Below are 12,912 nucleotides of genomic sequence, written 5' to 3' on the forward strand. Positions count from 1 at the left end.
GGACCCCTCCGAGTCCCGGTCGTACTTAAACCAGAACCAGCTGAACATTTGGACCACGATAGAGGACAGGAGCATCCAGCCGACCAGCACCCCGAACCAGAAGAAATCCCCGCGGGAATAAAACTCGGTGGCGACCCACACGTCGGACCCCCAGTCAAACAAGAAGGTGCACACCCCGACCACGGAGAACACAAAGTCAAACCAAGAGTACTTGGACAAAGTTAGCCACTCCATGGCTGACGACTAGTCACACTAGTGTTGTGCTCAGTGTTGACGTTAGCAGGCGGAGGCTAATCCGCCCGGTGTGGTACCGTTATGTCCTTCCTCGCCTTCACCCCATTCAGGCTCTTGAAACTGGTGCGATCTCTTCATGTCTGGCGACCAATGAGGACAGCGGATTAGTTTCCAAGTTCATCGCAGATAGTAAAAGTTTACATCACTTTGTCGTGAGTTCTTCTGGGTGCATGCAAGCCTGGAGCTGTTGCAAGGCACAGGCATGTTGTTCAGAGGACCGAGGCCAGCAGCTCAGCTCATTAGTGAGCTGGCCCCTCCCAACAAAGCTGACAAGCGCTGGTTCAAATCCTGCCTCTTTCTCTACAAACCCCCCGCCGAGTCACACAATGGGACCCCCTGAGAACAGTCCTTGAAGTTTAGACATAACCTACTTTCATAAAAGTTTGTGTAGTCTTAAGAGACTTACATTTTGGTTAAAAGTAGCCTAAACTAACACTAAACGCTATTGAAACTGAAGTACGTTATGTGTCTGTAATGTAATTGTAAGGTAACACACAAAGTGTGTGTAGCTTGCTTGATATAACATATGATAGCTCCAATTCCCACACTTTTGGCCTAGGGCCAACTGTGACACACAACACACGTCATTCAAATGAATGTCTCTTCTTCTAAATGTACTTCTTGACAAACGCACTACTCTCTCATTAATGATTATAGATAACCAGTCGACAAAAAAGAAAAGGCAAACATTGCATCAGAAATATTTGTTGCACTGAAGTTCACCAAACAAGCAGTGAGAGGAGACACTACTGGGACCGGATCTCGCGTCAGCGCGCGCGGCAATATCCAAGACCCGCCCACCAATGCGCAGGCGCGTATTTGTGGCGTGCCGCACGACATCGTGCAAGTGTGTTCGTCGTCTTCGCCGCACCGACACACTCTAAACATGTCTAGAGTTTACATCGGAAGACTGAGCTACCGGGCCAGGGAAAAGGATGTCGAGAAGTTCTTCAAGGGATACGGAAAGATACTCGAAGTGGACTTGAAAAACGGGTAATTCATCTTTTTTTGAATTGATTGTTCTTGTCGCTCAGCGCGACGCTGGTTTCGGGGCCTTCTCCCAATTTAGGCCCAAAACACAGAACCAGCGAAAGCCAAATAATGTGTTCGTCTGTTCCACGAATAATGTGTGCAAACGCCTACTCGTCTTGTTATTAATGTTGAGCAGTGACTGCACCGTCGTATTCATCTGATTGCCTCGATTAGAGATGAGACCTACATAATGAATGCTAATCTGCTAGCACCGGTGCTAACACACAGGGCCGCCATGTTCCGCCACGGTATGAATATCCGTGGCCATTTGTTAAGCATAGTTGTTATATAACAATGCTGGAAACGTTGTGTTACGTCCGGACGTTGTAGGTCGGATCTCCTTTTAATGTATTAATATGTATGTACTGTCCATTATCCTAGCAATTTTCATCTTGGCTCCACCTTTTTAATTGTAATCGGTGTGCTTTAAAGCGAGTTCACCTTGACCAATGAAGACCGTTATAAATATATTGGGAATTATGACTGAATCATTCTCAAATCATCTTTCTCTCCCGTCTGTGTACAGTTATGGATTCGTTGAGTTTGACGACCCCCGCGATGCGGATGACGCGGTGTACGACTTGAACGGGAAGGACCTGTGTGGTGAGAGGGTTATTGTTGAGCACACCAAAGGACCTCGCCGGGATGGGAGCTATGGCGGCGGAAGAAGTGAGTATCAAGTGGAACATTGTTCTCTCAAATGTTAGGGGAAACGGTAGTCTGCGTGGCCGTCTGCTCCAGTTAATGGGAGTTTGGCGTCTATAGGCATGCTGTTATCTCGGTAGATTTACCAAGCGTGTCCTTGGTGGCTGATTTGCATCCAGTTTATTATTTTATAAACAAGTGTCCCTTTATACAGGTTGTTAATCGGCGCCGGCTAAACTAAACAAAAAATATATACGAAATTTGATATCACTAGGCAAAATTATCCAGTTTTTTTTTTATTTCTACTCGAATATAAAGTAATTTTACCAAAATCTAGGAATTGTATTGACACTTCGGTTTTATGTTAGTCGTTCTCCTAGGTGTAGTCATGTTAATCTTGCAGATGACCTCTCAGGGTCTATTGAATCAGTCGTATGCAACAGAGCCACCAATGACTTAAAGACTTCTTGGGTTTCCGCATGTTTAGTAGGACTGGGGTAGTTTTTCCACAGGAAATGCAGCTACTGAGAAATATTACCAGATGGGCATTGTGTGTATGTACTTGCTTCTGGATCAAAAATAAATGCTGTAATATTTAGTATTTTATGATGTAAAGTATCCTGTAATACATTGCTAAAAAAAAGCAGGATTTCTTTCTCATTTTAAATTGACTGTCGATTTGTAAAAGGTAAAAGATTTAACAAAGAACCTCAATGTTTTAATTGAAAGAGTCCTTTGCCGACTGCCCGCCCCTATTGCTGGCCATGGTGTCCCCCTTTCCAAGAGTGTGGTTTGACCATTCTGGGCCCCTGGGCAGTCCATAAAAGGGAGCCATTGAGAATGAAGACCGCTTTTCCCTTAAGCCCTGGCCGGGTGGTGAGGATACCATGGGGTTAGGAAAAGATGTGGGTTCAGCTCTTATAGGTGCCTGAAAAGAACATTTTGTTTTCATAACAGTGAAATGTTTTTTTTGCTAGTATGATAGTTTAGAAACTTTTCTTAGTATCCTCGTAAGTACATAATTTTTTTTTTTAAATCAGATACTTTTATGTCTAGCATAGGCATATTCAATTTGACCTAATACAATTCAAATATATACATTTGTAGGGCTAGAGCTTAGACATTTTTTGTAGTCCTTTTTTTAAAACATTTGTAATACATATGCCCCTTTGCTTAATGTGTATTTGTTACCCTGTAGTTTTGTGGCTTTTGATTTGCCCCCATATGGTTTCGTTTTTGTCCCAGACTTAAATGAACAGTGTGTAGAGTGTTAGCCGTCAGGAGCTTTGAGGCCGTGTCTCAGCAACGCTCCCGCCCTCATTGGCCCTGCGTCTTCCCCTTGTCCAATTGCAAAGGTGGAGGCGGCGGTGGCGACCGAGGAGGAGGTGGTGGTGACCGAGGGGGTGGTGGTGGTGGTGGTGGTGGAGGAGGAGGCGGGGGTGGAGGAGGCTATGGCCGCGGTGGAAGAGACCGATACGGTCCACCGACCCGTACCGACTACCGCCTCATTGTGGAGAACCTCTCTAGCCGTTGCAGCTGGCAGGACCTCAAGGTACGGAGATCAATAATCCATAATAATTAATAATAATCCATAATCTTTGTTGAATTGTGTCTTCAGGACATGAAGTTATTACCATATGGTGGTAGCCTGTTTTAAGAGTAACTTAATATGGAAATACATGCCTTTGTAGAATGATTAAGATATGAGCTGAGAAAGGAAACATAGAGTTCAGCTTTTGGTTGACTTTGAGTCGAGGGACCCTCGGTATGATTTTACGGTAGTGTACCACATACTGTTCAACGTTGGCGTCGTTAAAGTGTTGTGTCGCTCACGGCCTCCCCTTGTCTCGCACCGACCCCCCTCAGGACTACATGAGGCAGGCCGGAGAGGTGACGTACGCCGACACCAACCGAGGCCGCAAGAACGAGGGCGTGATCGAGTTCCGCCTGTACGCCGACATGAAGAGGGCCCTGGAGAAGCTGGACGGCACCGAGGTCAACGGCCGTAAGATCAGGCTGATCGAGGACCGGCCCGGGGCCCGGCGCCGCCGCTCCTACTCCCGTAGCCGCTCCAGGTACTGACCCTGGAGAGAACGTACAGAAACACGCTCCCTCGGGAGCTGGGCTCATTCTGTCGGCCGTGTCAGGCTGGTGGATCAATTTACTGATCGTCATTCGCAGAGCCAATTCTAAAGCCAGGCATGGCTCTGCTGACGAACAACATTTATTGAGCCGGTCGTCTCTCTCGTCACCTTTTCAAATTCCGGGCTATTGTACACTAATGTGGAGCTCATCTTCCGACTATGTGTTGGCCAAGCGCACCTTCCGCCGGCTCCTCCGTTGGCGTCGTCGCCTGTAAGAGTTGACTATGGCCGAGCCCTGAACACGTGTCTGTCCGACCCGTCCCCAGGTCTCGCTCCAGGAGCCGCCGTTCCCGCAAGAGCCGCAGCCGTAGCGACAGCAGCAGCCGCAGCCGATCCCGCTCCAGGTGAGTCCTGAAAGCGTTCGAGCTACGATGGTCTGTTTAGCCGTATGACTCCTAACGGGATACATATCGTACCGCCGGGTGGGAGTGTGATTAACCCTTGCAAGCCGTTTGGAAAAATCGGACACCTGACATCACTTGAGGGCGTGTCCTCCGAGATGTGCGCTGGATAGATCAGCCTACCCAGTGGACTGAAGCAAACGATGCTAATCTATCCAGCGCGCATCTAGGCGGACACGCCCACTTGTGATGTCAGAAGACGCAGATTCTCAGAACGGCTTGTAACGGCTAATCAAACTCACACCTGGTGGTAGAATGTCCCCTTTTTTTAAATCACTGTTGAGGCACTGTGGAGCTGCCGCATGCAACCCCTGAACGACCACCAACTCTGCACTGTCTCCCCCCCCTCAGGGCCGCGTCCCACTCCCGAAGCCGCTCCCGCAGCAAGAAGAACAAGGACAAGAAGGAGGAGGAGCGCACCAACGGCTCGCACAAGAAGGACGCCCGCAGCCGCAGCCGGAGCCGCAGCCCCAAGAACAAGGAGCGCAGCCGCAGCCGCAGCGTCAAGAACAAGGAGCGGAGCCGCAGCCGCAGCGTCAAGAAGGAGGCGCGCAGCCGCAGCCGCAGCCTGAAGAACAAGGAGGCGCGCAGCACCAGCCGCAGCCGCAGCCCCCGCAGCAAGAAGGCCAAGAAGGAGGTGAAGAAGGGCCGCAAGGACGAGTCCCGCTCCAGGTCCCGCTCCCGCTCCCGCTCCGACGTCAAGGACCGCAGCAGGAAGTCGGGCTCCAAGGGGCGCGAGGAGGAGGGGGGCGCCGCGCCGCGCAGGGTCTCCCGTTCGCGCTCCCGGAGCCCCGTGGAGCCCAAGCAGAGGGCCCGCTCCAAATCCAAGTCCAAGTCCCGCTCGCCCACCCCCGCCAAAGCCCGGTCCGCCTCGCGCTCCCTGTCCCCGTCCAAATCCCGCTCGCCGTCCCGCTCCCGTTCCCGGTCCTAGTCCCGTCACGGTGCTGTCTGCTACGAGCCCCTTACCGAGTCGTCGTCCCCCCCACCCTCCCTGTCTACATTCCCCTACTCCCCCCCCCCCCCCCCCCCCCCCGTCTCTCTCCCGATCGTTTTTTAATGACTAGCCGTAGATCCCTGGCCACTCCGTCTCAATGTGACCCCTCTGGACATGCTTCAGTTTTTTTTTTTTTTGACTTAATGTGGATATTTTTTCAGATAGTCTCTCCAAGGGGGTGTTTGCAAAGTAATGGGGGTTGAAAGCCTAGTTTTATGCGTTTTTAAGTGGATTAAATGTGCTAGGGCAGTTTTATCACAGGTTTGCATTGTTCCAGTAATGTGCTGGGTCAGGCGTTTTTTGTTTTTTTTTCTTCTGTGACTTCAAGCCGTTTAGAAAACTTTTTTTTTTGTTTCCTTTCAGAATAAAAAACTAAAACATTATTTTGTTATTTTGCATGTCATTTTTTTATGTATTGTTTGGTTGCACTGTGAACATGCACGAGTGTGGATGCATAACCACTGAAAAAAGAAACCGTGCTGATTAATCCCAGTCTCAAACAAGAAGTCTTTATTAATAGTTGGAGCTTATGCTAGTGCATTATAATGGTGGTTGATTAGAATGAATTGAATAGAATTTTAACTAAAGCTCAACACTAACATGCTAACGGAATAAATTAGGAAATAGGTAATTGAAGTTTCCATCTGCTTCGTATGGCACGTAAGGCCGAGCGTTTGTCGAGCAACGGTAGGCCAATGGGAGCTCGAATTTGACCAAGAATTGGTTCACCTGATGGACAATGAGATGGCGAGTTTGTGTTCACGAAGTGACCTGAGTGGCGGCCTGCCACAGTCAATCGTATGGAACCATAAATCCCAAAAATGCGTTAATTGTTTAATTCTGGAGAGGTTGACCTACACGGGGGCCCAACTTACAAAATCTTTCGATATTCTCCAATTAAGATGATGCTGCGGTTAAACCACTCGTTAATTGAGGAAGCACGATGGGTAATGCTTCAGAATATTAATGTTTGCAGCATTAAATGTGTTAATGTTGGATTTATAGAGCACCTTATAAATAATGCTGCTGGAAGTTGGAAAGCTTTCCGCCTAATAGCATTTCTGAACCGCCGGCGAATGCAACGGTAGCATACCCTAACTTATATACTATATCCTTTGACCCCCTATCCATTTTTCCGTTGCGTTAATAACCATGTGCTAAATATAGACTGGTAACCCTTAACCTATTTAACTTAACTTTCTTAAAATAAAACAAAAACTCGAGCTAGCCAGGAGTCGAACCTAGAATCTTCTGATCCGTAGTCAGACGCGTTATCCATTGCGCCACTAGCCCGTGTAGTAGTACCACGGAAAGAATGTCGTATATGAATCTGTGAGTCTATGTCGAATCTACCAAGAATTGGCCAATCAGCGCTCGTATCATCTACCAAGAATTGGCCAATCAGCGCTCGTATCAGACGCGTTATCCATTGCGCCACTAGCCCGTGTAGTAGTACCACGGAAAGAATGTCGTATATGACTCTGTGAGTCTACGTCGAATCTACCAAGAATTGGCCAATCAGCGCTCGTATCATCTACCAAGAATTGGCCAATCAGCGCTCGTATCATCTATCAAAAATTGGCCAATCAGCGCTCGTATCATCTACCAAAAATTGGCCAATCAGCGATCGTATATCGCTGTTACTACGAAGAATGACCTCGTGGCCATACGAGCGCTGGCCAATGAGCGCTCGTATCGCTACTTCACTTCACTTCTTACCAACATTTCCGAGGTAAGTCAGTCCTTTCTAGCTATTTTCAATACAAATACAAAACAGTGGAAGAGCCGAGTGCAAAGAAAACTGTTTCCCAGCAAGGGCTATTAGAGAGACGAGGGGCCATCAGAAGACAAACTGCTCTTGCTGGTGTAAAGTCTCATTTGAATAAAATAAACAATATGTTGCAACTGCTTTGCATTTTTGTACAGTTCCAGTCACAAAAATGCACGAAAACCACTTGAGTGAGAGTTGAATGTGCTGTTTTTTTATTTATAATCAAGTTTTATCAATATGACAAAATACAAATGTTGTTTATTCAAATACAATATACCACTGGGGAGCTTGAAGTTACAAAAAATCAAATCAAGTTGTATATCCTTTATCATAATGCCAGCCTACTTAATCACAATGGTTAGCTTATACATTTTACATAACTTCCTATTAATTGTCAATGCTTTTGATAATCAAAATGGTATGGAATTTAAATGCAGAGCGCAAAATACGTTCATATTACCATGCATAACAAACAAAGCACAACAGACATTATTAAATATTATTGTTTGGACAGCATTTATAAGGAACCTGATCACTTAGACACTATGTTTTACAGTGATATTAACGTCTCTATAATCACTGTTAACATGGCCTCTTAATGCTTTAATAAAACGGGCACTAAACACACCGGCATGGTTTAGTTTCATTGGTGAACACAGCGACGACCGGCAACGATGTATATTTGATACAACATTATTATTCATTTTCATAAGGATCTGGATATTTTTCTGACAATATGAATGTACAGTAGTCATATTATGATCATAACGAATTAGGAACGACCGGGATTCGTTACGACGAGATCAGGATGTATATTACGGTATTTATGGCACTTTACGTCGACTAACTTTATTTATCATTCTTTATTACAATACGATATATATTTGATACAACATTATTATTGGTTTGCATAAGGATCTGGACATGTTTCTGACAATATGAATGAACAGTAGTCATATTATGATCATAACGAATTAGGATCTACCGGGAATCGATACGATGAAAATCAGCATATTTTTTGGTAGGCTATATCTTGGTGCTTTACCTCGACAAACACGCAGCTTCGCAAGACGCTGCGTGTTTGTCGACGTAAAGTTCCATAACCTGATCTTGTCGTATCGAATCCCGGCCGTTCCTAATTCGTTATGATCATAATATGACTACTGTACATTCATATTGTCAGAAAAATATCCAGATACTTATGAAAATGAATAATAATGTTGTATCAAATATACATCGTTGCCGGTCGTCGCTGTGTTCACCAATGAAACTAAACCATGCCGGTGTGTTTAGTGCCCGTTTTATTAAAGCATGTGTTCATGTTAACAGTGATTATAGAGACGTTAATATCACTGTAAAACATGGTGTCTAAGTGATCAGGTTCCTTATAAATGCTGTCCAAGCAATAATAATTAATACTGTCTGTTGTGCTTTGTTTGTTATGCATGGTAATATGAACGCATTTTGCGCTCTGCATTTAAATTCCATACCATTTTGATTATCAAAAGCATTGACAATTAATAGGAAGTTATGTAAAATGTATTAGCTAACCATTGTGATTAAGTAGGCTGGCATTATGATAAAGGGTATATAACTTGATTTGATGCTGCGATCTGAAATATTTTTTGTAACTTCAAGCTCCCCAGTGGTATATTGTGTATATTGGTTGAGGCAAAGACCAGAGGGGTTGAGGCACAGACAGGAGTGGTTGGGGGACAGCCAGGAGGGGTCTGGGCAGGAGAGGTGGGATGAATGGAGGTGTGGGAAACACAGGTGTGGGGGTCTGGATTTGAGGCTCGAGGGCTGCGAGGAACGGTGGCCTCAGAAGAGCAGAAGGAGGGTTCGAATAACGAAGTTCGGAGTCAAAGCCCTGCCTGTTAGTCATTGAATGACTCGGCTCGCTAATGTTCATCAACCGGCATTTGTCGGATAGCCTAAGTTAACGTGAAATTGATTTTAAATCAACATATTATAAGTAGTGTTACGTATTTTAAGAATCTAAGCTACCCCCACATAGACCAAAATGAAGCAGGACCAAACATATAAGCCGTAAATACTATACATAGCCACAAGGGGAGCAATACCTTATTGGAGGCTGCTCCAGCCACAGATAGCAGCACTTTTATATATACGAAGAAGCCGAAGTCATTACGTCACCCCGGCTACGCCCACTTGGCGGTCTCTTACCTGTGCGCCCAGTGTGAAGAGACCAGAGATTAATAACCACACGCGCGCAGGGTCACGGGCCTCTGCCCGTGGCCCATAGATCAGAGATTTGCAGCGACACCCGCGAGGGGACATGGGCCTTTGCCCATGTCCCGTAGTAGCCAGAGTTATTATCTCTCACACGTGTTCCATTCTTTAGCTACAATTCCCTCCGTATAGCTTCAGTTACCATGCCGAAACATGCAGACGACTTATAATAAATGAAGTGAGTCTAAAGCAACCCGGGATTGGACAACTTTCTTTGAGAAAACGCAACATATTTGGTGACCCTGACGTGATGGAAGAAAGTCCCGAGAAATCCCGGCGGGCGCGACGCTAAAACAACTTCAACAGGCCCGCACGTCTGAGGTAAGTATAACTCATTGTTTTAAAGATTAAATCTGAAATAGGATTGGTTATAAGAACATTTAGGTGTAAGTTTGTTTTAGCCACCGTCCGGTCGTTACCCCCTGACCCCCGACACACGTGAAGTCCCCACCGCCCCCCCCCTCCAGGCCCCCTACACACGAGTACCCTCTCCCCCCTCTCCCCATCCCTTTGTTTACCTGGGCGCTCCTGGCTGTTTGATAAGGCAATGGTAGCCTGCACAAAGGGACCCCCGGTGTGTTATGTCTGTCTGTCTGTCTCTGTGTCTGTCTGTACCACGTGGTAGGTGGTTTTTGTGTTATATGATGAATGTCTCGAAGTTAAGCCGAGAACATCATAAGGTAATTGGTGAATGTCTCGAAGTAAAGCCGGACCACCATAAGGTATATTTATTACCGACCATAAAGTTCCAAACTCTTTACGGTGGGGGGAGGAAAGGTCAGGTTTTTAACGTTAATCTAGCTTAGTTGCATATTAAAACGGAGGCTTGGCCAAGGAGTTCAAATTGGATTGATTCCTCCCGGTTCAGTTAAGTCTAATGTGCAATTTTGATTAGTATAGAACGCAGCCGTAGAGTGTAACCACGTGGTGTTAAAGAGACGGCGCGTCTTCGTGACGTGGGTTTCCTTTGTCCAGACGTCCGCCATCTTGGGTCTTGCAGAGACCAAGAGCAGCGGGGAGCCCAACTACGGTGTTACATTCTCTCTCCCTCTTCCTCTCCCTCTTCCTCTCTCTCGCTCGTGAAACCCCCCCACTCCCTTTGTCCCAGTCTTCACAGGTCCAGTAGTCAGACCCCCCCCCCCCCATCCCCCTGAGAAGGCAACTCGCCTCTCTATTGTTAGTTAAATTGCCCCTTACCCCCTCAAACCCTCACACCTAGCCATGTGTTGGAACCAGGATGTAAATTTAGCCTTCGCGACCTGTGTGTGTGCATTGATCTTAATATTCTCTCTCTCTCTCTCTTCAGGAAATAGCAGTATATGCAGTAACGAATGCCTAACACTCAGACATTATGTTTTTCAGGTTGCTAAGCCCTTCTGTCTATTCAACATGCGTTTTGTGTATCAAAACAGGAGTGCAATAGACACGGGTTGTGTCATGCACATTGATTAGGGAACCAGGATGGTTCAAATAGACACGGGGTTCAACTGTTAAAATAATGTTTAATTAATAAATGGTTTTAACCGGTGCACAAGGCGGGAGTTAGCTCAACTGCTGTAGTTCAATTACAATAACATTTGTTTCAAACGATAACTTCTGAATTTTTCTCTTAGGTTCAGTTTTTGTTTTGTTTATAGAATATCACCATATATTTAATACCAAGATGTGCATAATTGTTGTAAGTTTGGATGACTCTTTATTCTACCTAGTTTAGACGGTTTTGATTGACCTAGCTCAAGATTCACCAGGTGTCAGACGTAGGATTGTGGCACTTCCTGGGAGCCCCCGAGCCACACGTCGACTGCACCAGGTGTCAAGACGTAGGATTGTTGCACTCCTTGAGGAGCCTCCGAGCCACGCGTTAATCGACTAATCGTTCCTGCAGAGTTCTGAGGTGGTAACGGTGGAGCTCAATGGGAGGCTCCGGGAGAGTACAATCGCGGGCTCACACGGGGAGTGGTGGCGGTGGGGCTCATGGGGAGGCCCCGGGAGAGTTGTCATTCGCGGGCTCACACGGGGAGAAATCGGGTGGGTCAGTAAGTCAGAAGGTTGAATTAATGTATCGATTTGATGTTGACCAACAAAAAACTAGATAATTATAATAATAAATACTGTTCATGTAATGGTATAGTTAGGTCTGGGACCTGCGTAGCAAAAAAAAACTGTTTTGGAAATAGTAATGAACGTGTCCGGGACATGTGTAGCTATAAAATAAGTAAAGATAAAACTGAGTTTTACTTTACTTCACTTTGCTAAGACATATTCACGTTTGATGTGGTATGCAGAAAGTGGCGCAATAGGATATTGTGCAGAGAATAAGGCGTATTCACGTTTGATGTGGTATGCGATGTACATAGGAGTGAATCAAAGTGTGGGCAACATCAAATGCGAGCAATAGGTAGAATAAATGAAGATTAGGTCATCCAATATACATAGTTAGTGTAGGACAAACGGATAGTATGATGAAGGTAACTGTTATTATGAGATACGGTTAACACAGAAGTGATATTGAACATGCACATTTCAACATTGTTATTTCCCTTTTACATCTTTTTGGTTATAGCAACTTGGTTAAACTACGGCGTGGTTAGCTTTAGTTGTCATTCAATGCGCATGGCTGAAGCAATGCGCAAGGAGGGATGTAGTGTGAAATTAAACCAAAGTAGATACTGTAAAACAATTAAAATTAGAATTCATGGAAATATGTTTTTGAACAACTAACTGCTGTACATGAGTTTGTATTTCTACAATAGAAGCAAAAAGTTCCAGATGCAGACACACCCGGAGCCTACAAACTACCACCGCCGAGCAAGGCAATATCCCGGATTTACTTGAATAACACATTTTAAAACAACCATACCAGACTATGTTTGTTATTGTGTAATGTTGCTTGGTTGCGAGTGCAACCCGTTATTTCTGAATCGCTGCATTAATAATGGTACAGTTGATCTTCCTTGAGGCGATTGTTTTACAGGCCACCTGTTACTGACACGACGACGACGGAGAACCTGTTTGAAGGCTCCCATGATGTAGGAGTAACCTCTCTGAGTTGAGCCCTTGACAAGGAGGGACGAGTCTTGGGATCATGAATTACAGGCCAGACGGCGACAGAAAAAACAATGACCCCAAATCCATGCCCAAACCACCCACATGAACCGGCGCACCAATACACGAAGATCACCTGAACCCCCCAAATCCATGTTAGCTTATCAATCATTTTGAAATTTTAAAATTGTATTATGACTACCATTTTTTACTTTACTTTTGCACATGATGAAAATTGTATGGCCTTGTAGCACATAACCAAAAGTATTAGCTCAGGATTTCTATGAGTAGTTTTGTTTGTGTGCTGTTTGGACATGTGATTGTATGATAACA

General features: G+C 45.5%; 2 protein-coding genes and 1 non-coding gene across 4 annotated transcripts in view; 1 reads left to right on the plus strand and 2 right to left on the minus strand.

The window, feature by feature from the left end:
- Nucleotides 1-1,108, minus strand: part of LOC130375359 (XK-related protein 8-like) — a 5,440-nt gene extending 4,332 nt beyond the window's left edge. Inside the window, exon 1 of one of the 2 annotated variants that reach the window (XM_056582220.1) lies at nt 1-1,101. This exon is cut by the window's left edge and continues 86 nt beyond it. In XM_056582220.1, coding sequence (XP_056438195.1) covers nt 1-234 — 234 coding nt within the window. In that variant the 5' untranslated portion in view covers nt 235-1,101. The other variant, XM_056582221.1, reaches the window with a different exon arrangement.
- srsf4 (serine and arginine rich splicing factor 4) lies at nt 1,066-5,903 on the plus strand. Its single transcript, XM_056582218.1, has 6 exons — nt 1,066-1,287; nt 1,853-1,995; nt 3,327-3,523; nt 3,838-4,046; nt 4,382-4,459; nt 4,868-5,903. The coding sequence occupies exons 1-6, from the start codon at nt 1,181-1,183 to the stop codon at nt 5,445-5,447; spliced, it is 1,314 nt and encodes a 437-aa protein (XP_056438193.1). The 5' UTR covers nt 1,066-1,180; the 3' UTR covers nt 5,448-5,903.
- An 827-nt stretch (nt 5,904-6,730) lies between these two features.
- Nucleotides 6,731-6,803, minus strand: trnar-acg (transfer RNA arginine (anticodon ACG)). Its single transcript has one exon. It is a non-coding gene; the product is annotated as a tRNA-Arg (tRNA).
- Nucleotides 6,804-12,912: the final 6,109 nt, after the last annotated feature.

The sequence above is a fragment of the Gadus chalcogrammus genome, chromosome 22 (genome assembly GCF_026213295.1).
Source record: "Gadus chalcogrammus isolate NIFS_2021 chromosome 22, NIFS_Gcha_1.0, whole genome shotgun sequence".
In the NCBI taxonomy this organism is placed as follows: Eukaryota; Metazoa; Chordata; class Actinopteri; order Gadiformes; family Gadidae; genus Gadus; species Gadus chalcogrammus.